The sequence below is a fragment of the Mesocricetus auratus genome, unplaced genomic scaffold (genome assembly GCF_017639785.1).
Source record: "Mesocricetus auratus isolate SY011 unplaced genomic scaffold, BCM_Maur_2.0 Super-Scaffold_100676, whole genome shotgun sequence".
NCBI classification, from domain to species: domain Eukaryota; kingdom Metazoa; phylum Chordata; class Mammalia; order Rodentia; family Cricetidae; genus Mesocricetus; species Mesocricetus auratus.
In genome coordinates this window covers 112451759-112477541 of record NW_024429266.1, presented here as the reverse complement: position 1 = coordinate 112477541, position 25783 = coordinate 112451759, and the positions used below count along the sequence as shown (strand labels likewise).

Genomic DNA, 25783 nt, shown 5'->3' with positions numbered 1-25783 from the left:
TCTTGCCTTACACCGTAGCCAGGAGAGGTCAGCAGTGTGCTGAGTCCTCTGGAAGACGAGAGGAGGCTTCACACCCGTGGATTCTGCGCCCTGCGTGCTTTCCACTGGCTGGTTTTTAGTGTATCCTTGTGCCGGAATAAACCACGACTGTGAGTGCGAACCGCTTCCTGTGAGTGCCTCGTGGGCTAGCCAGCTGGTGAGCCTGAAGTTGGTCTTGAGGTTCTCTCACTGAGCATCGAGACCCTCTAACGTCAAGGTCTCTCGTACCCCCAGACCTTCACTCTTACAGATCCTCCACCTGCAGCTTCTCCACCACACTCCTGCCCCGGATTCCACGTCGTTTTCCTCACTACCCAAGGCCGGCCTGATCCGCACAGCTAGCCAAGAGAATATAGTGAGATGCTGTCTCAAAACAGAAGGAAAACACAAAAACCAAGAACAACAAGACACCCAGTTAATGTTGTCTTCTTTCATCTGAAACAGTAAGCTTTCTTTTTATATGAAAGATTTGAAAAGACAAGTACTGAAAATTAATTACCAAAGGGTTACATTTGTAACTGCAAGGTTAGGAATGTTAACATGTGATGTGAAAAGTATTACCCTTAAAAGGAGTTAAACCTCCCTATTTAAGTTCATATGCTGGCCGGGCGTTGGTGGCGCACGCCTTTAATCCCAGCATTCGGGAGGCAGAGGCAGGAGGATCTCTGTGAGTTCGAGACCAGCCTGGACTACCAAGCGAGTTCCAGGACAGCCTCCAAAGCCACAGAGAAACCCTGTCTCGAAAAACCAAAAAAAAAAAAAAACATCCAAGAGCCCACATACTACTGTTCTCATGTCTACCTTCAAGTCCACATTTTCGTAATGCTTCTGGTTCCAGCACTGTACCCTTAAGTCTACCCTAACTAAATGTTTCTGGACACATAGCCCCATCTCAGCAGAACAGTCATATCTCCATTGTTTTTGTTTTGTTTGTTCTTTCCCCAAAGGGTGTTCAGATGGTCAGCATTTGAGGACTGGCCAGTGATAGTGTCACAAAACTATATCCATTGGTCTCATAGGAGGCCACCAGCCACTTTGAAACCCAAGAGATGATGGCAGGTTTTCTTCTAAACTCAAACAAACAATGCTTCTTCTGGGGTGACAGCATGAGGGACTCTGAGGACCCCTCCCCAGAAGACAAGCCTGACTAGTGAAAAATACTAAACATACCATTTCGTTCAGTGGTTCTCAACATGTGGATCAAGATCCACAGGGTCACACATCAGATATGTACAGTACGACTCATAACAGCAGCAAAATTACAGCTATGAAGTAGCAATGATTTTCTAGCTGGGGTTCACCACAACACAAGGAACTATATTAAAGGGTTGCAGAGTTGGGAAGGTTGAGGACCACTGATCTAGATACTCTGTGAGCTGTGCTAAGCATCTACAAGAGTCAGAAAGAACAGAGTCGCACTTTCACCCGCTCTGAGTAACTGCCTTTGCTTAAAAACATAGTGTCAGAGAGTGCAAGCATAAGCAAGCTCTAGACAACAATGGCTCCATTAAGAGCAGCAGCCAAACCAGTGACTAGATAGCTCACCAAGGAAAGCCAAGCGAAGTGAGAGTTAAAAACTGCTCCTCTGATTGCGACTCAGAGATGGCTCAGCAGTTAAGAACACAGGCTGCTTTTGCTGAGGCCCTGAGTTTGGTTCCCAGGACCCACACCGGATAGCTTGAAACTGCTTATAATTCCAGCTCCAGGGAATCCAACACTTCTGGCCCCCACAGGCCACGCATACACAAACACACCTGCACACACATTGTGGTAGTTTGAATGAAATGACCCCTGTAGGCTTAAAGGGAGTGGCATTATTTGAAAGGACTGGGGGTGTGGCCTTCTTGGAGGAAGTATGTCACTGGGGTGTGCTCTTTGGTTTCAAATGTCCAATTCAGGCTGTGTCTCTCTTCCTACTGCCCGCTGATCTGGATGTAGAACTCTTGGCTACCTCCTCAGCACCATATCTCCCTGTATACCCCTATGCTACCCACCATAATGATAATGAACCAAACCTCTGAACCTGTAAGCCAGCCCCAATTAAATGCTTTCCTTTACAGAAGTTTATAGAAGAGTCATGGGTCTCTTCACAGCAATAGAAACCCTAACTAAGAAACACATAATTTAAAATAAAATAAACCTTTTCTTAAAAAACAACAGCGGGCGTTGGTGGCGCACGCCTTTAATCCCAGCACTCGGGAGCCGGAGGCAGGCAGATAGATCTCTGTGAGTTCGAGACCAGCCTGGTCTACAGAGCGAGTTCCAGGACAGGCTCCAAAACAACACAGAAAAACCCTGTCTCAAAAAAACCAAAAAACAAAACAAACTGCTCTTACTACTGGGGCAGGAGGTGTAGTGAGGATGGTGGATCTTGAAGGAGTTCAAGGACTAGAGGGTGAGTAAGATCAAGATATGTTGTATTGTTATATGGGATTCTCGCTAGACAGAGAGAAAGAGAGAGAGAGAGAGAGAGAGAGAGAGAGAGAGAGTAAATAAAGTTCATCAGGCTAAAACAAAGTAAACTCAGATTAATTTGAATGTATCTGAAAGCACAGGAAGTGTGGGTAAAATTAGTACTATATTCCCGAGCAGACACAGAACTCCTCTTTGTTACTTTAGCTGGCTTACCGAGGCATGTGTATACAACTTTATACATGTACATATGTACATGTTTCTGAGCCTGTGACATTGAGCAATGCAGTATGATGGCAATAACAGGGGGTGACAGAGACAGAAACTCAAACTCACGAGAACAAGCAAAAAAGCACAGAATGTCAAGAGAGCTAAATATAAGCAGCACTAAATATGAACACATACTTTATAGACATTATTTTTATCAGTAACACATATGCAGTTACATAAGCTAATGATACGACAGCGTCTTCTTGACTTTGTAGAGCAGAAAGAGCATAGCATGTATAGCAACAACGGCATGGAGAAGAGAGGACAGAGTTCTGGAGTTAAAGGTCTGGGCCACCACCACTCCGCCTATTATTAGTCCCAATTACCTGTCCCTCCTCCTCATCCTCCAGCCCCTCCCCCACTTAGACCCTTCTGCCCAAAGTATTCTACCCTCCGTCTCAAATCTTATATGTTCTACTACACCCCTCCCCCACTCTCATGGCCCCTTTCTGTCTTCTGCTCTTTATCCAGTGTTAAGAACAGTACTCTAGGGGCTGGAGAGATGGCTTAGAGGTTAAGAGCACTGACTGCTTTTCCAAAGGTCCTGAGTTCAATTCCCAGCAACCATATGGTGGCTCACAACCATCTATAATGAGACCTGGTGCCTTCTTCTGGCCTGCAGGCATACATGTAGGCAGAATGCTGTATACATAATAAACAAATAAATAAATAAATCTTAAAAAAAAAAGAACAGTACTCTATGAAGATCATGCAGCATTTGTCTTTCTGGAGCTGGCTTCTACATTCATGTATAAGTGTTTTCCAGATCCTTCTATTTTCCTTCATGTTTCATAATTTTATTCTTGTTTACTGAAAAGAATTCAGAGTACATATTTCACTTTCAGTTTATGGACGACGAGGATGGTTCCAGTTCCTAGATTGTGAACGGAGCTGCAGTGAACATGTATATGCAGGGGTCTCTGAAGCAGGGGTATGGAAACATGCCCAGGAATGGTAGAGCTGGCTCACGTGGCCATTTTAGCTTTTTGAGGAACCGTCGCACTGGCTTCCATTGTGGCTTTGATTTTGATTTTGTGACGGGATCTCAACATACAATCCAGGCTGACATGAAACTCACTATGTAGCCCAGGCCAGCCTCAGTTTTCTAGTCTCCTGAGTGCTGGGAACACAGCTGTGTCCCAGTGTGCCTGGCTCCAAATGGCTTAGTTCCTTAAGGTGTGTAGGTGTGTATGTGTGTGTGTGGGGGGTTGCACGTGCAGGCATGTGGCTGTAGGTCTCCACAGAGGCCAGAAGAAGGCGTTGGTCCCCCACTCCCCAGCAGGAGTTGCAGGTGTCTGTTAGCCTCCTAATGCAGGTGCTGGGAACGGAACTCTAGTCCTCTGCAAGAGCAACAAGTACTCTTAACCACTGAGACATCTCTCTTGCCCCTAAGAACATATTCGGAAAATAAAACAAATAATCATATTCTCCTGAAATTCTCCATGTGATCTCACTCAAATCTTAGAACACAAATAGCCAGGTCATCTGTGAATCAGCTGCTTTTTGGTTGTTTTGCGACAGGGTCTGGATGTAAAACCCAGCATGACCTGGAGCTTGGCATGCAGCCCAGGCTGGTCTAGAACTCTTGATTCTCCTGCCTCAACTTGCCAAATCCTGGGATTACAGGCATGCATAACCATGCCTGGTTTTGTGAATCTGTTTCAATTCCATTTTCCCCTCAGTGACTCTCAGAATTTGTAATTCTCACATCATTCTAGAATTGTATGTGACACATTTTATACCTGATCATGGTATTTCCTAGAGGGAAGACAGAGTGGGGATGTGCAGATCACATTAATCTATCAATAATTCAGTTGACTTGATTCAGGTCGCTACTTTATAAGGCTTAATTTACTCTGACCCACCTGTTTCTAGGGAAAAGCTCTTTGGTGTCTTGTTGTTTCATTGTGTTCTTTTGGTGCTGGACATCGAACCCACGGCTATACACATGCTTAATCTTCGCCTTATCACCACGCCTCACCCCAATCCGATCATGAGTGGGCTTCTGAGATGTACACTTGCATCCTCCTCATTGATTGATTGATTGATTTCTGGGTTTTCGAGACAGGACTTCTCTGCAGCTTTGGAGGCTGTCCTGGAACTCGCTCTGTAGACCAGGCTGACCTCGAACTCACAGAGATCTGCCTGCCTCTGCCTCCCGAGTGCTGGGATTAAAGGCGTGTGCATCGTCCTCTTAAATACATGCTCTTTTCCTTTTTGCCTGCTCAATATCACAAACAATGAAAAGACCAAAACCAAAGCCTTGCCTCTGACTTTCAGCCTCTGTATCTCTCTCCTCTCTCATTAGTCTTTCTGCTCTGAGAAGTTGATGAATACACAGCCCCTCAAGGGTCAGCCATCAGGGCCAGGCTTGTTTCTCTGAGTCTTCCCCTGGCTGGAACCATTGCTCTCAAGCTCTGGCTGGTTTGGTGGCCTTTTGTTTGTTTCTAGCTCTGTGTGTTGTTGCCATTGTATGTTTGCTTCTGATGATTAGCAGTAACTCTTTTCAGGAGTCCTTTGCCCTAATTTGTGTCAAAAATGAAAGAAATAGCTGTGGAATACAGTCCCTTTCTCGGACTATCTTCTGCACGGGGAAACCCCACATCTCACCCCTGCAGTCAGTGACTCACAAAAGGATTCCCAGGGCTCAGCTACGATTTATTACAGCAAAACAATGAGAAGCAAAGTCTTTGCTGAAGAAAAATGTGTAGGGAGAGATCTGGGGGAAAGGCCTGAGCTTTCTTTCCCTAGGGGACAACACCTTGTGCTTGACTCAGCCAGCACTGAATTGTGTCGAGTTCTGAGTGCTCATTAGACGCTTACTCTCCAAAGTCTGTGTTATGGCTGGTGCACATATCACGCTTCGCACTCCCCAAAGAAGGCAGTCAACATAAACTCTGAGCGTAAGCAGAGTAGGGAAGGCAGAACGTTTTAGAAAGCTAAGTCCCGCCGGGTGGAGGTGGCCCACGCCTTTAATCCCAGCACTCGGGAGGCAGAGGCAGGCGGATCTCTGTGAGTTCGAGGCCAGGCTGGACCAATAGCCTCCAAAACAATACAGAGAAACCCTGTCTCGTAAAAACCAAAACCAAAAAAAAAAAAAAAAAAAAAAAGCACTAAGTTCCCAGACCAGAGCCAAAGCCCAACTTCAAGTTCCTCAGTAGCTTCAGACTGAGGCTTCAAGCAGTTTTATCCAGGGTTGTTTGTTTTCCTAAGTGTTGTATTGCTCTGAAACCTCAGGATGTCCGCACATTGATTTTGAGAAACTGTGAAGCTGTTAAGTTCAAGATGACAGGCTGCTTGTCCCTCTGGGGCACATGTTCACTATCGGGCAGCTAAAGGAGTATTCGAACGTGGTTTCAGGAATTGAGATGATCTGGGGAGAGGGTTGAGACCGTCCTGCTATGCAAACATGGATGATTCTGAGCTCCCCATCCTCCTGCTCCAACCTCTCGAGTGCTGAGTTCTCTGCCCAGTTGTCTGTGGAGGAGCCGTACTTGGACTTCACTTTTATTCCTATGGTAGAGAGTTTAAGGCTCTAACCCAAGGCATAAGCATTTTTTCAGCCCTCTCTCATGACTTGGGAGTCACTGCCATCCAGATTTTAGTTCCCTGAAGCAGTAAGATGAGCAGAAAGTAGTCTCACGTCTTCAGTGTTTCTTCTAGAATCGGCCAGCCTTCCCAGGAAACAGGCTGGTTTTGGAAGCTGTTGGGCCAGTGAGCCGTGAGTGCAGGAGACACCAGCTGCCGAGTCCAAGTGGCACTTGATCCTCAGGACTCACAGGGTGGAAGAGAACCAGCTCCTCCGGCTCCTGAACACGGTCATCTGTCCTCCACAAAAGCTCATGACACTCACGGGTGTGCAGGTGTGCACGCGCGCAGGAAGTTAATAAATAAATGTAGAAAAGTCTTTCCCTAAGTTCTTATTATCTAATGGGGCATTTGATGTTAATTACTCTGATTGCCACTGTCAACTTGACAGGAATAAGAGTCACCATGGAAACACACTTCTGTGTGTCTGTGAAGGTGTTTCTATAAAGAAGTAGCGGGTGGGGAAGGCCCACCCTGCATGTGTGGCACCATTCTGTTGGCTGGGGTGTCAGACCGAATAAGAGAGAGAAGTTGAGGGGGGCACCAGCATCCCTCTTTCTCCTCCTTGGCTGCAGATGCCACGTGACTTCTCACTTGTGATGCACAGCAACTCTTCCCTGATGGACGGCCTCTACCTTCACGCTGGAGCCGACACGAACCTTCTCTCCTCGCGTGTGCCGCGTCACAGCAACGAGAAGTATAATTGTCTGTTGTGCTGTTACTAGAAATGCAACTCCGGCTCTCTCTGGGTATTTCGAGGTGAGGTTCTTCAGGAACCTTAGGAGAAAACCAAGGTGGTAAACAGGATATCTAGTATTGCACACAGAAGCCCCAGTACTTGGGGAAAGCAAACCTAAGTCCAGTCTCAGAGTGATGATGTTCTCAGGGAAGACAGAGCTGCCTCTCTGAGAGGGTGCTATTGGTGAACGCCTTCCATGTTGCTGACGTTTGTGCACAGCCTTGATCCAGGGTAGCCAGTGCTCTTCCCTCGCGGTTGTCTGCTGACTGGACAGGGATACCAAGAGCACTACGGACACCCCACCCACCCTTGTCTTGATTGTGGGCTTGTTAAGGGCCTCCTTCACAATGGGGCCTGTGCATTTATGGCAAACAATTATTCTTATGAGCCCATTATAAGAAGTCCAATCATACCTCTAGCTCCCAAATTTCTATCACACAACCTCTAGTCTTGTTCCTTCCATGTCCCCAAGCATGTGGATGGGTGTAGAGGGTGCAGATCTGCACCTCAGGATGGCTTGCATTCCTGGTCTGGCTCCACTTCTGAAGGGGATTTAACACCATAGCTTCATTCTATCCCAGTGCGTTGTGCAGTATTGCTGTACGGTTTTTCCTCTTTGGTGAACTCAAAGTGCATCATTCCCCATTGCAGGTGCAGCTCATGGCTTTCTTTCTGGCTGTTTTTCTCCTTTCAAAGGTCTTATGAATGTCAACTTGATTGATGCACATAAAGGCTTGGGGAAAGAAGAAATTATCGACACAGGATTCTGAACTAGTGTGGGATTACAACAGGAGAGAGAGTGGTGCATATGTGGTAGGGGGTTCTTTTTAAATGAAAGGAGGGAGAAAACTGTGATCAACAGTTGTGTGGCACCATGGGAGGGGCAGGAGTAGAAAGGTGCTGGTTAACAGTAAGCAAGAGAGTTCAGATGAGAGCTCGGATGGCCAGGGCATTGCACAGCAGTGGGCAGCAACAGCCACAGCCACAGCCACAGCTAGCAAGAGCGTTCTGATGAGTGCTCGGATGGCCAGGGCATTGCACAGCAGTGGGCAGCCACAGCCACAGCCACAGCCATAGCTAGCAAGGGAAGAAGAAGGTGTAATATGGAAGTCTGATCTTCCTATTTTGTCATTCCATTATCACTCAAGAGCACCAGATACACAGGAGAGAACGATATGGTAGAAAGCAGCAACAAAAGGGTTAATAGGAAACACTAGTGTAGAAAAATCATCCCATTCCGTTACAGCTCTGAGGAAAAAGAAACACATTTTGCAGCATACTTACGCAGAAACACGCATAAGAATCACAGTAGTCACATTTTACAGTCTTCTCCATGCAGACAAATGGGAGGGAATTGGTTTTCCGACTTCCCTTGAGTGCACAAGAAGCAATGTGTTTCTGCTGCCTCCCTGGACTAGAGTCCACCTAGTAAAGCGCATCTTTACTATAATGGTGCAGTATGTACTGAAGTCTCACTAGGGAAAACACAAGCACAGCACAATGTAGTGACCCTACTAGAGTAACCAGTTAGGCCCAAGGGCTGTCAGGGTCAAGATGCTTCAGAACAAACTGTGAAGATAGAGCTTCAGGGTAACCCTGAGAAGTCAGTAAAGGCACATGGACACACACTGCCTACACACTGACTTACCACCCTTGTAAAACAACAAGAATTCAAGCCCGTGAACTGCAGCTACAAAGGGCAGTGTCAGAATGGCCTACAGAGGATGGCCTGCCCCTTTCAACCCCGCTTAGTTACTGGTTCCAGGAAATCCATGTCCAGGAAAGAGCAGAATGTGAGTGAGTGAAATAAGCATGAAGTGTCTCCATTTCTTTCTTTGCTCTAAACAGACTGGAAACAATAACGTGCAAATCCTAGCAGATGCTTCTCAGTGGCTGACTCGGCAAGGCTCTTTCTGCCCCCCCCCATTGCCACCATGAATCCTAAATGTTGGCTATTCCAAACCCAACCCCTCCCTCACGATAGAGATGCTTATTTGCACAAGTTCTGCAAGTACCTTACTCCATGCTGCAGATGCACCCAGAGATGCCAACCTTCGCAAAGTAAGCTCTGTTTAGTTTTGTTTTGTTGACAGCAAAGATGATTTAAAAGAGACTGTTGACTTGATGGGCATGTACTCTCTACAGGAAGTAGTTTTTGGTTTTGTTTTGTTTTGTTTCAATGTCAGAACAGTTTGTCTTTCACTATAGGTCTCTGTCAGTGATGTCACTGACAACCAATCTTTGGGAAGACCCACTGAAAATACCAGATCTCTTTGAGAAACCACCACCAAATACCTAATCCACTGCTGGTAGTTACTGGGACAAACCTTGTGTTAAGTTGAAGAACTTACTAGAAATACAGATTTCCAAGTTTCACACAGAGTGATTATGATTCTTGGAAACTAGCACAACCCCCAAGAATCTCCAATTTTAGAGTATCAGTTTTTCACGACGTAGGTTGTTGTTAGTTAAGAACTTACTTATATGTGTGTGGTGCATGGTGTGTGTGGTCATCTGTATGAGTATGTGCTGTTTGTGTTTGGGTGTCCATAGAGACCATAAGGGGGCACTGGATCCCTTGGAATTGGAGTTAGTCGAGCCACTGGATATGGGTGCTGGGAATTGAACTTGGGTCCTCCAGAAGACCAGCAATAGGAACTGAACTTGGGTCCTCCAGAAGACCAGCAATGGGAACTGAACTTGGGTCCTCCAGAAGACCAGCAATGGGAACTGAACTTGGGTCCTCCAGAAGACCAGCAAGCACTCTTCTTAACCTTCTAACTGCTGATCCATTTCTTGAGCCCCGAGCCTGTGTTTAAACCACGTAATGCTCTTTCATGCATACTGTATGTGTACTACATATAATATACATAAAATATACACAAACATTAACTATTCAACATACATATAATGAAACGGGCTCCTGCTGTACACACCATATACAGATTCACATTTTTTTCACCATGCCCCAAGATACACTTTTTTAATGGCTACATCATATTCCACTCCATGTACTAAATGACATTTAGCTTTTTTCCTATTACAAACAATGCTTCAATAAGTATCTTGCGTTTACACATTTGTGTCACATTTAATGCAGACATAAGGTAGATTACTATGTCAAAGGGTAGGATTGCTACGTCAGATTCTGCTGAGTTGCTCACTGGTTCATTTGCAGCAGTTTTTTACATTCCCAATTGTCTCAGGCACTAATGATTTCTCCAGATAAATACAAATACCAGCTCCAAACTTATCACTCTGAAAAGCTAAGGAAGCATTTAATTTGAATTAGCCTATTTCTAATACAGCAATAACTAACACTCTGATTTCCAATGAAACACAATTATCTTATATTGTACAAAATATAGCATCACTTAGTTTCATGAAAATTTCATTTTACTTTAAGATGGAGTAAATAATTTTAAATACATGTCCATTTGATAGGACTTAGGATCCTTTTATTAAGCAATAACAAAGCTGTAAGGCCTTGAAGCTTGTGTTCAAGGTTGGGCGTGGCCACCTAGCACTTGGTGACCTCGGGGCAAGGCACCTGTTCCCAGAATGCTTCAGTTTCCTCTTTTGTAAAATGGGGTACTGCTCACTTTTCACGACTGCTTTGAGTACTTAAGTGACGAATCGGCTATTACAACTACAGTAATAATCCAAAAGGCCTTATTAGTGATTATAAAATAGGTATGCAGATATTAACGAAGTCGGACTCTACTAGGGGAGCCAGCTACATGTCAGGGGCTCTAGAGTCACTAGGAGAGTACACATTTCACAAGGTACAGTTACAAGTCTTTAAACTGTCAGGCGCTGGTTCCACAAGCCGGCTTCTAAGAGTAGCTAAGGAAGTATTTCCTGACCCACTTTTCCTTAGGTCAGCTGGAATGACTCACATATACAATCATCTGTCCATTGGAATGGTTCCTTTTTAATGGGGTTTGTTTCAGTATTCACAATGCAGATCGGGAATGGCACTGTGATCTCCTGCAGCCAAGAAATGAAAATACTGTGATGTGTCCTACCATCCAGAAGCCAGCAGCAACCCACCTGTGCTCTGCCCACCACACCTGAAGGCATGTGCTCAGGCCTAGAGGCAACTGTCTGCACTCAGAGACCAACTCACTAAAGTTAAAGGCAATCCTATCCACGCGCTTCCTTCTGGCATAACAAATCAGCCACCGCCTCAAGGGCCCGGAGCTCATCTTTGGATGGATGCTAATGAGGACCCCACTTCCTCATCCTGAGACAAAAAGCCAGGAGTGAGAGCCATCGGCCCGCTAACCCCAGCAGCTCCCAGGGGCTCGGCTCGCCCAACTTAGGTTTGTCTCCCCCACTGTCAAGTTCACAAACTCTTATAGCACTTTTTAAAGAATAACATGATCTGGAAAATCAGTTTTTAGTTTTTATTTCAACAAAACAAGAGGAAACACGATGTATAAAGTGCTGCATGTGGAGAATGTTTATACAAATGTACGAAACTTCCAAAAACTCAACTCCAGTTTATTTCATACCCTAAAAACATAGAGAGCACATAAAAATATCCAAAGCCATGTTTATTCTTAGGAATGTAAACTCTAGGAATACAATGACAAGCAAGCGTGTCTGTGAGAAGAATTTAGCACAACCACACGATCAGAAGGGAAGGTCAGGGCTGCACAGTCAGCTCCAACAACAGACAGTATGGGGGAGAGGAGAAAAAAAACACAATTGAGACCCATGTCCACTAGCACTCTACTGTAAAACACAAAACCATCTTCAAATTGTTCACGCTTAAGTCTTTCTGGATGTGTGCAAGCGGCAGCGTGCAGAGACGAGCACCCTGCACACTCTGGTAAGCCTTGAGCAGTGTTAAGCACACATGTCAGTGCCCACAGTGTCAGCACTCAGCAGCAAGCCTGCAAGTATGAACTTGTGTTCACTAAGGGACTAACTGGGAAGACAACACTGTACGTTAGTTTCTATCTACAATGCCTTAGTACTCAACATTGTGTTTTCTAAATATTTTTCTGTTATAATATTTATCATATGCTTCCTTACTGTGCTTTCCTGTATGGATGCTTAATGTGCCTATATATCTAAACATTAAGCTGCCTTACTTCAACTCTTTGCCTAAAATCAGGTTTCAGAGTAAACACTTTCCTCCATAATTTACCATTCAACATTTTAGTTAAGACTTCCCAAAATGGGCAAAAATCCCTGTAAACTGGGATCTTTTGCATCCTTTTTGATTTAAAGATAAGTCTCCCTTACATCTAAGTATTATTTGCAGAGTGGTTGCTTTACAATTGAAAGGACATTGAAATGTTCCCTGCTCTTTGGTACTACGGAGATGGATAGTTCAGGCAGCATCCCAGTGACCCCAGGGTGCTCCCTGGAGGCTCCCAGGAGAGGAAGGGAGGCTCCTGGGTGGGAAGCAGAACCCTTGGGAAAGTCTACTTTTCTTCTCTCTTGGGTTCAGAGGCTAGTGCTGGGCACAGCTTCATAGGAGTGCCCAGGCAGCATGGCTTTAAGAATGCAAGGGTCAGGTTAATTCAAGAACCCATCCTAGATCTGAACTATGGGGTGCCCGGCCCAGTTTTGTGTGGAATCTTCTTGGTAAAAGCCGTTACTCCAGATCTACAAAATGTCTACACTTAACATCTTTATAGGAAAGTGACCCACAAAGCCACCCAACTTTTCACATTTGAAAGATGAGTAGGGAAAGAGTTTTGAGTATAACAATTGTTGCCATAGTTAATATCATCCGACTTTTACAACTGTTATGAAAAGCCTTCAATGTACACAATCCTTACTTGAAATAGTATCAAAAGCAGTATAAAAGAATTTATTGTTAATATAACTCCATAGTCTAGAGAATAAATCGGTGTAAATCATCTGGAGCAAAAATTCAGATTCACTCCATGGTGTAAGCTGTTGCAGATTTCGTAAAAGAGAATGAACACATGTAAATATTTTGTGCATCATGTAAGAGGTCAAGAACAAAGTCAGGGTCTTTTCCACTTAAAGCCTGCAGCATCCAAGGCTCTGGTTTCATTCACAGTCAGCAAGAGAAGCAGAAGATACTACATTTTTATTACAGAAATAAGTGGGGACTAGGAACTTAAAATGAGGTGTAACAAGTCATGTTATTAAAAAGTGAATTAGCTGTCAAAAGCAGTGACAATTATGACAACCTAGTATCTAATATCTGTGCTTGAGGACCGTGAGATCACTGAGACTCCTGCGTATTAAATAAGTAATTAGCACTCTGAAACTGTCTTCACAAAGACGAATGCACACAAGTGTCCCTGGGGACCTTGTTAAAATACCAGTTTTGATTTACTAGGTCTGCCCCCTAAAATTGTGAAGCTTTATTAAGATACCAGGTAACACCAATGGTAGCAAAAGTCTTGAACAATATCAAAATGAGGTTTCATTATATAGCTGAACATTATCCTGATCTTTCATTATGCCAGATAATGTTTCTTTAAACTTATTCTATGCATAAACAAGCACCTCAACTTGCCTAATGACAATCTTTTCAATTTCTTCTTAATATTATCAATACTGTTAGTAACTGTGTAAGAAAAATTCTTCGTTAAAGAATTACAAAAATACAACAGGAATTCACAGTGACATTTTACAAACATTTTCAACTGTACATAAGACTACTATTAAATCATTCCAATATCAATTTTACAGTCTAGTTACCTTATAACTTTTGAGAACAATTTAAGCCAACAGTTCATTCTGTTACTGAAACTAAAATGTTAAACTCATGTATGCAAAAAAACAAAAACAAAAACAACCCTCAGGTCTTAGATAACTAGGCTTAAACTGGTAGGTAAGCATTTAAAACTTTATCTATCTCAATCGTAAATGCGTTGCACTCTACAACATGTGCAGGTTCAAAAGAGAAACAAGCATATTCTTGTGACCACAGCTAGGGACCACGAATAAGGAGACCTTGGTGTATTAAGAGTCAGTGGAACCAAGAAGTGGTCAGTTTCCTAGGTCTTCCCCATCAACCTTGCTTCCTGCCACCACAAATCACTACTCAAGCACACCGGCTTCCTAGACTGGCAAACCAAGCAGACAGGACAGGCACTGAGCCTTTGAGTCTGTCCAGAGTCACAGAGCTCTCAAGAGCTACAGACACATTTGCTTAGCCTTTCTTAGTCTAAGTACTTGACTGGTAGGGGTGAGTGTGCAACTGAATTATTCTTTTTACATCATGACAAGAACATTGGAAGCTCACAAACAAGAAGTACATTCTTCTTTTCTTATGCTAAATTTAAGAAGACAAACACAAGCAATCCTAAATTAACGCACAAATTTTCTTTGTCCATATTCACTATCTTCATTTTCTTTTTATCACATTTTTGTAGATGAAAAATTATCTATTTCCTTCATTTGCAGACAATTCACTATTAAATGCTTGACACTGGTATCCTGGGAGTTGTGTTGTAAGATTTACAGTGGTTTCCAGGAAGTCTTCTGTGACTCGAGCTCTGAACTCTGAATACAAACTAACTAGGATTTCCAAAGTCGAGCAGCAGAGTCAATCAGCTTCATGGCTGGTTACACTTTAGAAACCCAAAGGGACTTTCACCCGTGGAATCCAGATCAAACACTTGAAAACATTTTATCTACCAGCAATCTCAGTATTGCTGTTTAATGTTCCAAGGACACCAACAGAAATCCTCCCACCTTCCCTTTGCAAGTGTCCTGCCAGGCAACTCGCAGCGTGTGAGCCAACTGTCCTCATCTTAAGGATGATGTGGTCACAGAGCTTTTACTGGCACTTGGCATCCTCAATGCTCTCATTGCTTTTGTTTTCTCTCACGCCTGTTTGTTGTCGTGGCTTCATGGCCTCTCCTCTGTCCAGGCTCCACAGCCGGGTCCTCTCACACAGAGACTCTCTGACTTCTCAGGGCAAACACGCAGACACTAAAACACGAGGTATTAAAAACAACCTCACCGAGGATGTAACCAACTCAGACAACTGCAAAAATTTATTGTGACACTGACAGTCTTAAAGCAACAATAACAACTAACAGGAAAGAGGAAGAAAATAATAAGGAACTCAAACCAAGGGAAAAGGGCACCCAGGAGATAACAAGACCACGTCTTAGCTAACTGCAAACTAGACATTGTTCCCTTCATAGTCAAAGGAGCCTTCGGACCTCGAGACACAGGCTCCTGCCAGGACCAGGCATGAGGACTCCGTACTCTCATAAAGGAGCAAAGCCATCTTCCCAGCTCCACTGCTTACAGGAGAAAAATACGTTACAAGTTAATCTGCGGACAAAGTGATGCTAATACTGGGGGTTCCTTGAGGACCTGCTTGATACTTCATTGCAAGCTCGGTCCTTTCTGATACGTAAGTGAGCTTTTCTTCTTGGAGACTACAAGCAGAAAATCTATGGGCATCTGCCCCAGCAACACAGCCGACGGCAGGAGAGGGGCTGCGTGGGACTGGGACACCACTGACCTGTTCAAAGGACTTACTAAACACAGTGGCCGCAGTCTTAGCCAAGCCTTGGCTGCTGGGCTTGGGCAGGGACTGGCTGGAGGTCAAGGTCAGTCTCTTCAGAGAGAGAAGCTCAAGGTTCTCGCTCTGGGCTCTCTGGGTTTGTTTGCGAGCAAAGTGATCTCTGCAAGACTCCCCTGCAGTCTCTCTCTCTTTTGCTCCAGCTTTGCTTACTCCCGACCGTCTCTGGTTCTTCCCTACACTTGTCTTGTTACTACAATTGTGACTACTGTTTGATAGACCCGACTGGCTGGTACTAGACGCAGCCCTGGAATAAAATCCCTCGTCAACTTCAGTTATCTCCATCAGTTCTTCTTGACCTGTGAATTCTGTATCTCCTAAACAAAGAAACGACAAAGGTTAATTAACATTAAGTATCTTAAGCAACTTTCAAAAGAATACCAAGTCAATTACATTCAAATCAACACCTTAGCAGAATTTCTTAAAGCAATAGATTATAGAACAAAATCAAAGGATAAATTGAAACATTTTATGAATGTCAAGGAAAACCAGTTCATTGTAATTAAATGGCAGTGATTTAGAGTATTATTAATTCAAAAGCATGCTGTAAGCTACTCCCACTATATTTTTAGAAAGAGTTCTCCTATTATGCATGCAAAGAGCAGAAGCAATTAGAAAAACTATCAGGTGTTATAAACTGGGGGTGACCTCTCTACCACAGCTCCTACCAAGGAACTTAAGTTAAACAGGAGAACATTTAAAGAGGTTGTGGTTTTTGTTTTTGTTTTTTGGAGGTTGTATTCTCCATTCCAAATACTCAAAGAATTAAAAAAAAATATATATATATACACTGTAAATATCACAAGTTCAAAACTTGCTAAAATTCTATACACATTGCCCTCCATGTAAAAGATGGCAAAAATCATTTTAGTTTCAAAACTTAAGCAGAAAATTATGTCAGAAGCAATTTTCTGCCTCAGTTTCTCTAACAAATTCCTCAAAGACCACATAGGGATGATCATTCCAAAGAGCATTAAAAGTCATTGAGAAATTACAATGCATAATTCATGCACTTTATTAGATGACATGCAGATCGTCTGTGACTGTGCAACTGTTGCTTAGCATGCACCGGTGCCCTTGCCTCAAGATACCTTGGGGTGCAGCTATAAAGTGCTCTGCTAAAACTGCACTCTGCCAGCAGTGGCCATTCCATCCTCCATCATTTTTCTTACAGATTTCTGCCTCCTGAGCTCAGGCAAGCCTTTGCTCTCACTTCTAGGGTCTGTGGCTGTTTCCTGCACGCCCTGCATATGCTGGGCATCAATGTCTCCTAGTGCTCTGCCTTTTTCCCCATTCCCGGTTCTCTCTCCGGACACATTTGTGACACTAATCTCAGGGATGACAAGGATGCCCACTTCAGTAGCATCATTACTGCTGTCAGGTTGCTCTAGAATTGAAGATGATAAGACAAATGATGGCTGAAGACAACACAAAAGAAAATGCAAAACAAAACAAAACCCACAAAACTGGATGACTGAATGACATAAGTCAGACACTGACACTGTGATTCCACGGTTTACGATCCTGCAACAGCATCAGAGACAAGGGCTTCAGGCTCTTTTAAAGTCTGCAGAGCATCAGCTCATGTTCTGTATTTTCCACACACATATTTCACATGGAATATGAAACACATTTTAATAAACAAAAAAGAATTCCTTTAAAAAAGATATTGTGATCAAGTGAAATTATGCAAACTTTAGAAAGATACTCCAAATTATACAGGCAAAAACTCTGGCTCTTGCCAACAATGGTAACCAAAACACTTAGAAAGTCCCCTTTGTACATGTCACCTCTTATTTTTTATTAGATGACATTAAACCTGACTTAACCGTAATATTTAGGGAAATGTTTATTTAGTCATGGCGTCGTGATTAGTAATCCCACAGCTCTAGTTGTTGTCTCTCACTCAGTATCTTACACATCAGTAAACATTAATGTGAGCCCATGTATTTAGATCAGCTTGTAACAGTATATTACTATAATGGAGAAAAATGAAAATAGATATGCAAAAACAAACTAATTCTTAGTGCTTTATTCTGAAAACAGCCCTTATAATTCAAATAAATGAACAAAACTCATAACTAATGGATATCTATAAATATGACTTCATTCTGTGCCTTAAATCCAAGGGTTTAAAGCTCTCAGGCAAATATCTGTAATAAATGGTAAAATAATATATATATGCAAAAAATTGGACCAGTGGTAAAATTTAAACTTCACAACCACATAAGACAACACAACCAAAACCAAACAGTATGCACGCTTAAAAAAAGTAGCATACAAATCTTTATAGTTTGAAAATGGAATTCCCACAGGTGCCTGACTCCCACACCTAGCCACACTTCTTCCCATCTCCTCAAAGCTCCTGTTGCTCTGCAGCCATGACCATGAGCCAATACAACCGTTTCTCCTAACCCGGTGCTTTGCACACTGTGGCCACAGGTGCTCCTGTGTGCAAATGTGCCAACCAAGCCTACTCCCAGCTGCTAACAGCTGTAATCAAAAGTAAGGGCAAATCAATTCCTATTGAGGTGCATGCCAGAGGTTATGACAACAGAGTAAAATCACCATGGCACTACTGGGTAGCAGCCAAGACTTGTCCATTTACATTGTAGAAGCCACTTCAAAAAGAAACACTACAGGGACCTTTAGTCCAAAAGGCAGTTACCCAGGCATAAAAAACTTCAGTAATATTTAAGTTTTATAAAAAATGTAAAAGCGACACATAGGTATTCTAATAGAATAAGGAACACTCAGTGGCACCAATTTTTTTTTAGCACATTCTCAAATATTATTCTATTACATTCTCAAAACAATGATAGTGAGACTCTGAAGTAGCCATTAAATCCCCATTTGCATAAGAGGAAACTGAAGTTCAGAAAGTATGCAACTGTTTAAAGGGAGAGGCTAAGAAATGAGACTTCTGGTTTCAAACATTCTTTTACATAAGCAGTAAATTCTAACTCAGTTTGTTAGAATCAACTTGACTGAATGTTTTCTGCCATCTCCCAACAATGTTTAATTTATTTGTTTAGATTCTTGGTCATTTCAAAGAAGGCAAATAATTTACTTTGGCTGAACAAAGAGCCACAGCAAATACACTCTAGAATACACAAGGAATTAATAAACTCAAGGTCATTTACTTTTGTTTTTAATTGGTTTTACTTGTGAAAATATGCTGATGGAAGTTAATGGTTTAACAGTGGCGATTTATCAGTGGAAATCTGCAGGGAAACTGAGAAACGGCGAGAGAGAAGAGTATTCATAAAGCAGCAGTGGCATCTGAACCATTAGTCACTACCAGGACAGCAGTCAGGGGCTGAGCAGATGCCAAACCATGAGATTAAGTGGCATTGAAAAGGGGAGTGAGAGCTTCCCTGTAACAACAAACTCTGGTTAAATGATACATGTGGTTGCTTTAAAGGCAGCCGGACTGTCTAAATTACTCATTAAATTCATAAAAAGAAGAGCATGTTATTTTGGGCAGAGCAAGAAAGGCAGGATTATTCTTCAGGAAATTAAATAGAAAAGAAAGACTATATAGGCCAAGCATTTATTACACGATCCTTTCCTTAATGTCTTTGGCATTTTCCATTGTGTAACTCTCGGACTGAGCCCCGGCTCCCCACAACTGTGGGACTGGCCCTGGGTTTCCCCGACACCTGAAAGGCACATCTTACTTCTTCAGAGACTTTTCACTGCAGACTTCCGCGTCAGCCCGCCACAAATCTCAACACCCCCTACATTCTGTTTCTTTTAGAAAATTGCTTTTAACAAGTTACAATTACCTTGTCTCCCTAGCTGTATATTCCACAGTGACACTGATTTTTGTCTGGCCACTGTTAAATACTTAACACTGGGAAAGTACCTTGTATGAAGCAGACAATAAATCTTTTTGGTTATTTTTTCTTAAATTAAAAAAAGTTTATTCTATATGTATTTTGTCTGCAATTATGTATGTATGTGTACTACTGGTTTTTTTTTTTTTTTTTTTTTTTTTTTTTGCCAATTGCTGTGTGGGCCAGAAGAGGGCTTCCAATCCCCTGGAACTGGAGCTAGAAATGGTTGTGAGAATCCTTGTGAGTGCTGGGAATTGAACGTGGGTCCTTTGGAAGAGTAGCCAGTGTTCTCAACCACTGATCCATCTCTTAAGCCCCCCAAATGTATTTTTAATGAACTGAATGAATCTCTATTACAAGATAAAATTATTAAATAAATAAAGGTGAAAATGGAGAAGATATGAAAATGTAAGTTTGGAAAATGTTACTTATTCCAGTCACAGTTTAAGATAATTTTTAGATGGCAAAAGGAGTAAAGGTCCTTTGTTTGAGAAAAATGAAGTAGGAATTTCTAAATGTAGGTTTATTATAATGGTTAATAACACCAAAGATTTTATAAGCTAGTTCATTTTTATTGTTATCCCCCAAAAATGCCAAATGTAACTAAAGAGAGATAATTATTCCTTTCTGTAAGAAAATTATATAGAAGATGTTTTAAGGGAATATGAATGGAACTTAAAAATGTATGCAAAAGGAATTATGATTAATTTATATCCAAAAAATGAAATATTTACATTGACTTCAAGTAAATTAAAAATTAAAATAATCAAAAAAATTCTGAGGCTATTTTATTTTATAACTCATATGTACACAAACACTCTTCACATTTGGAACTGAAGAGTGTTAAAGAGTACTCAGAGTTCCAAAATGCAGTAGGTAGAGGCACTCGCTATGGAAACCTGACAACCTGAGTCTGAAACCCAGAACCCATGTGAGGGCGGAAGGGAGAGCTAACTCTGCAAAGCTGTCCTCTGACAGACATGTGCACACAGCTTGCAGGTCCCCCCCCCCCACTCTATAGAAATTTAAAATTTAAGGTTATCTACGACGTCCTTTGTTGGTGTCTCCATTTGAACACAGACTCTTGCTCTATAGCCCAGGCTGGCTGCAGACTTCTGATTCTCCCACCTCTCGAGCAGCTGGAGCTACAGTCCATGCTTAGCCACAGGACACTTTTAACAGACGATTCCAATTTTATTCTCAAAGACAACTTAAATGATTTCATCCTAAACATTTCTTCTGATTTTTGAGGGGGGGGAAAGGTGAATTATAGACATTATTAAAACTGATTTCTCACAAACATAATTTCCTAATCCAAATATCTATTCCATCTGCACCAGTGAAATAATCTTAGGTTCTTTTCTGGTTGTTCTGCTTACTAACAGTGACAATTTTAAGAAAAACAACTTAGCTCTTAATAGAACTTACACATCTTTGTACTCAAACTACCTTTTGAGCTGAGGTATGGTATGAAATGAGGCTCCTGAAACTTCTCTGTGAAATAGTAAGTTGAAGCATAAAACAACTGAAGATCTTATCACACAGCTTTGACAGTAACTGTGAAAAGTGCTTTAAGTCCCAAAAGACAGGCATATACATCATCTGCAACTCACAGTTGTGCAGATCTTTCTGCACGCGTATACAGAAAAGGTGCAGGGTGCCTGAGCAATTCTTATTCTTTAGTACTGTCTTTCAATGATTATATTTTATTCCAGCCAATGAAGAACATTCTGTATGTATTTACTAAGTTGTATCTTAAAGTATTATTTATAACAGGAAAAGTTAGAAGCAAATCATTCAATATATGGACACAGGTAAGTAAATGAGAAGTTACCAACTCGGTGTGGAATATATATTATGTAGCCATTAAAATAACCACAATAGAGTTACCAGGAGAATTTGGAGAAACATTTGAAATGTTAATTAAACAAAACCAAAGCACCAAGCATTTTAAATAAGGTACAATTATGAAAACTATATACACATACGAAAGAATAAAATGAAAACTCTAGCAAATGACTGTAATTATAGATGAACAAACCACCCTACACATCAGTTTTCCTATATCAATAAAACAATTAGAAAAGGACAAATTGCTCACCCTAAAACTTTTCAAATCATCCATTCATTCACCCATGAATGTAACTATAATATATCCAGCACCTATAATGTGTAAGTCATCATTTTAGGCACTGAGAAGTCAATGGCAAACATAATAGATGCCAGTCCTTCCTGCTATGCAGAAAGGCAAATTTAGATAGCAGAAAAATGCAAACAAAAATAGTGGAGCCAGGACGCAGGGTAAAGAGGGGCAAGGCTACTTCAGATGGCCACTTTGGGAGGGTTCTCTGTGGAAGGAGTATTTGAGATCTGAATGATGAAAAGATGTTGGCTACAGAACAATCTGGAAGAAGGGTACAAATAGGTGCCTTCTTGCTATTCAAATTTCAGCCAAAACCCCAACGAACTAGTGAAGGGCCCTAAATCAGAGATGACTGGACATCCAAGGGGTAGAAGGAAAGTGTCTGGGGAGCCGAGTGGAAATGCTCTAAAGTGAGGTGTAGGCAGTAGGTAACTGGCATTGCAGACTGTAAAGGCAGCCACTGACAGGCACATGGATCAACCACCTGCATACTTTTTATCATTTTAATCCAACAGAAGTCACACTGTTTAACACAAAACACTGGACACAAAGTATTACCCATGTTAGAAAGAGGAAGAACTGTGGTTAAGACTCAGTCTGGGCCAGTAATCTTCAGAAGAAATCAAAGGCTTCCAGAAGAAGCAAACATGGACCAGAGTCAACCAGCTGCTGCCTGAGCCCGGAAAGATGGAAGATGGAACAAGAGCAGAGAGCTACACCTGAAAGTCCGGAGCAGCCTGAGCAGGCCAGGCTGGCCTGGCCGCCATGATACTCCATCTCAGCTCATGGTGCTCAGACTACGCCTGAAAGTCACCAGCCTGGCTTAGAATTGTGATTTTCTAATTGGAGATGTAGAAGGGATTCCCAAATAATAACCAATTCCCAAGTTTAAAATGATCACTATTTCTCAAAATGTTTAAAAAATTCTCATCAACTTTTATTTCTCTCAGTTTAAGCCCTTTCTCATTAAGTAATAAAATCAGACTCACAAAATAAATATTCCACTTCAAGATTTATGAGTTTATCTTCTCCAGTATCTAGAGAGGCAATCTTAAGTGGTTTGAGATGCTTATAAACAACTATTTTAAAGATATTTTCCTAGAAACACATTTATGACTTTACATTCCTTCAACAGTTAGAAAGTAACTACTTTCTTCATCAATGGCACGCACAACAGAAAGGTACTGCACAACAGAAACGTACTAACACCCTCTACAGCACTAGCCAGTTTAAATAACTTCCTTTATGTACATATTGTATCTTTTGCATTTGTGTGTCTGTGTGTGCCAGAGCTCAGTCACAGATCTTCAACTTGTTTTTTTCAAGACAGGGTCTCTCACTGAGCTTGGAGCTCACTAACTCGGCTAGACTGGCTGACCAGCCAACTCCAAGGATCCTACCTACTGTCTTCCACACCCAGCCCCCAGCGCTGGAGTCACGGACCCGCATCACCAAACCCAGCTCCTGTGTAGGTGCTGGGATCTGAACTCAGGTCCTGATGCTTGCCTGACGAGCATTTTACTTACTTAGCTATATCCCAGCCTCTGAATCTTATTTCTTTTTTACTCATCTACTAAGAGAGCACTAAATCACTCACCAAATTATGACACAGACCTCTTTTTCTGGTATTTTTATAACATAATTACAAGTCTCTTTGAACTATGTTATCTCTCTTAGCTTTAAGTATCATGGTATCCATTAAATAGAAACAATTTTATAAACCAAAATTGTAATCAAACTGCTTGATATAATAACTTTCAATTGCTTTTTCTTTGGGCTCAATATATCTAAAATTGCATTAATCTGATTCTTCCACATAGTAAAATGTTCTAAAATTCTCAAAGTAATTGTTTTTGGTCACCATGTTAGAAAACTTAAAAGCACATATTATCTTTTATTTGCAATTATTTTTCACCACTTAGAGGTTTGTATTGCTGGAAATTCTAAGTCAAAATACTTAAAAAGTAGGACTAATTAAAAATACCCACTAATTAAAAGGTACCCAAGTGTTGAAGAATGGGGCTTCTGAATTTAAGGCTAACCTGGGCTACATACAGAGATTCTACCTCAAAAACTCAAAGGTTAGGGATATAGCACATGGGAACCCTGGATTTAATCCCTACCACCACTAAAAAAAAATGTTTTTAAATTAAGCATTCAGTTGGGCATTGGTGGCTCATGCCTTTAATCCCAGCACTCGGGAGGCAGAAACAGGCAGATCTCTGTGAGTTCAAGGCCAGCCTGATCTACAAGAGCTAGTTCCAGGACAGTCTCCAAAACAATACAGAGAAACCCTGTCTCAGAAAAAAAAAAAAAAGCATTCAGCATATGGTAGGGTCAATAGTAGGGTGAAGTTCAAAGGATCTAGTTTAGAAATATTATTTTCATTATACTTTATTATTGACACTTTCCTGTTGCAAACAGTTGTAACTATATGTAACTGAGAAATCCAAGTGAGGTTTATTTCTTATTTTGACATTAACAAGATAAAAGTAAGATGCTAGCTAGGTATTAAGCTCTAGTAATGACATGTCAGGTACTTGAGGGCATTTCCACAACAGCAAGCACATTAGACATACTGTTGGTGTTACATGCACGCTTGCACTGGACAGTACTCTCAGTCAGTACATTCATTTCACGTTAAGAACACTCAGAAGTTAGTTTTAGGAGGGGATATCATTTGAACGGCAATTAGCTAGTATAAACTAATCAAGACATGATTACTGAATAGCTAACAAAGCAATTCTTAAGGAACTAGTGCCTTCAAAGTACACAAAATGCTTTGTCCTCGCTGCTGCCATCCCTGGACAAACACACAGAGGGAAGGATGTAGAGATGAAGACTTGGGGGTTCAGTGGATTATTAGATACTTGTTGGCAAAGTTGCCTGTGCTTGTTATTTGCAACCATATGTCAGTTTCCTAACTTAATTAGGGACTTATATAAAATGGCAGTGGTATTTCAGTAATCATTCTGAGAAAACGGAAATTAGCTTCTGTTGTTCCCATGTAGGCAATTTTTTTTTAAAGTGGAGGAAGAATGAATCATAATGGTGGTAGTTGTGGGAAACAAACAAAAAACAGTAAATTTTCTCTGGAAGAGACGTGAGAAGGGAAAGTCTGGGGTGGTCAAGCACAGATAGCATGGTGGAATTGCGGTGCCAGGAACTCTGGGAAGACAGGGTCCCACAGCTGCAAAGGAGGACTCTGGGAAGACAGGGTCCCACAGCTGCAAAGGACTCTGGGAAGACAGGCTCCCACAGCTGCAAAGGACTCTGGGAAGACAGGCTCCCACAGCTGCAAAGGAGGACTCTGGGAAGACAGGGTCCCACAGCTGCAAAGGAGGACTCTGGGAAGACAGGCTCCCACAGCTGCAAAGGAGGACTCTGGGAAGACAGGGTCCCACAGCTGCAAAGGACTCTGGGAAGACAGGCTCCCACAGCTGCAAAGGAGGACTCTGGGAAGACAGGGTCCCACAGCTGCAAAGGAGGACTCTGGGAAGACAGGGTCCCACAGCTGCAAAGGACTCTGGGAAGACAGGGTCCCACAGCTGCAAAGGAGGACTCTGGGAAGACAGGGTCCCACAGCTGCAAAGGAGGACTCTGGGAAGACAGGGTCCCACAGCTGCAAAGGAGGACTCTGGGAAGACAGGGTCCCACAGCTGCAAAGGAGGACTCTGGGAAGACAGGGTCCCACAGCTGCAAAGGACTCTGGGAAGACAGGCTCCCACAGCTGCGAAGGAGGACTCTGGGAAGACAGGGTCCCACAGCTGCAAAGGAGGACTCTGGGAAGACAGGGTCCCACAGCTGCAAAGGACTCTGGGAAGACAGGGTCCCACAGCTGCAAAGGACTCTGGGAAGACAGGGTCCCACAGCTGCAAAGGAGGACTCTGGGAAGACAGGGTCCCACAGCTGCAAAGGAGGACTCTGGGAAGACAGGGTCCCACAGCTGCAAAGGAGGACTCTGGGAAGACAGGCTCCCACAGCTGCAAAGGAGGACTCTGGGAAGACAGGGTCCCACAGCTGCAAAGGACTCTGGGAAGACAGGCTCCCACAGCTGCAAAGGACTCTGGGAAGACAGGGTCCCACAGCTGCAAAGGACTCTGGGAAGACAGGCTCCCACAGCTGCAAAGGAGGACTCTGGGAAGACAGGCTCCCACAGCTGCAAAGGAGGACTCTGGGAAGACAGGGTCCCACAGCTGCAAAGGACTCTGGGA

General features: G+C 42.5%; 1 protein-coding gene across 3 annotated transcripts in view; it reads right to left on the bottom strand.

Moving 5' to 3' along the window:
* The window catches only part of Fam126a (family with sequence similarity 126 member A), a 104987-nt gene that overhangs the window by 13765 nt on the left and 65439 nt on the right, over positions 1–25783 (bottom strand). Inside the window, exons 11-12 of one of the 3 annotated variants that reach the window (XM_013126019.3) lie at positions 16679–16974; positions 15767–15904 (exon numbers count right to left, since the gene is read on the bottom strand). The exons of 1 other annotated variant lie outside the window; for it this stretch is intronic. In XM_013126019.3, the coding sequence (XP_012981473.1) occupies positions 16706–16974 (269 nt within the window). In that variant the 3' untranslated portion in view covers positions 15767–15904; positions 16679–16705. Of the gene's footprint in view, positions 1–11443; positions 15905–16678; positions 16975–25783 lie in introns of those variants that run through there. One more of the 3 variants, XM_005087112.4, reaches the window with a different exon arrangement.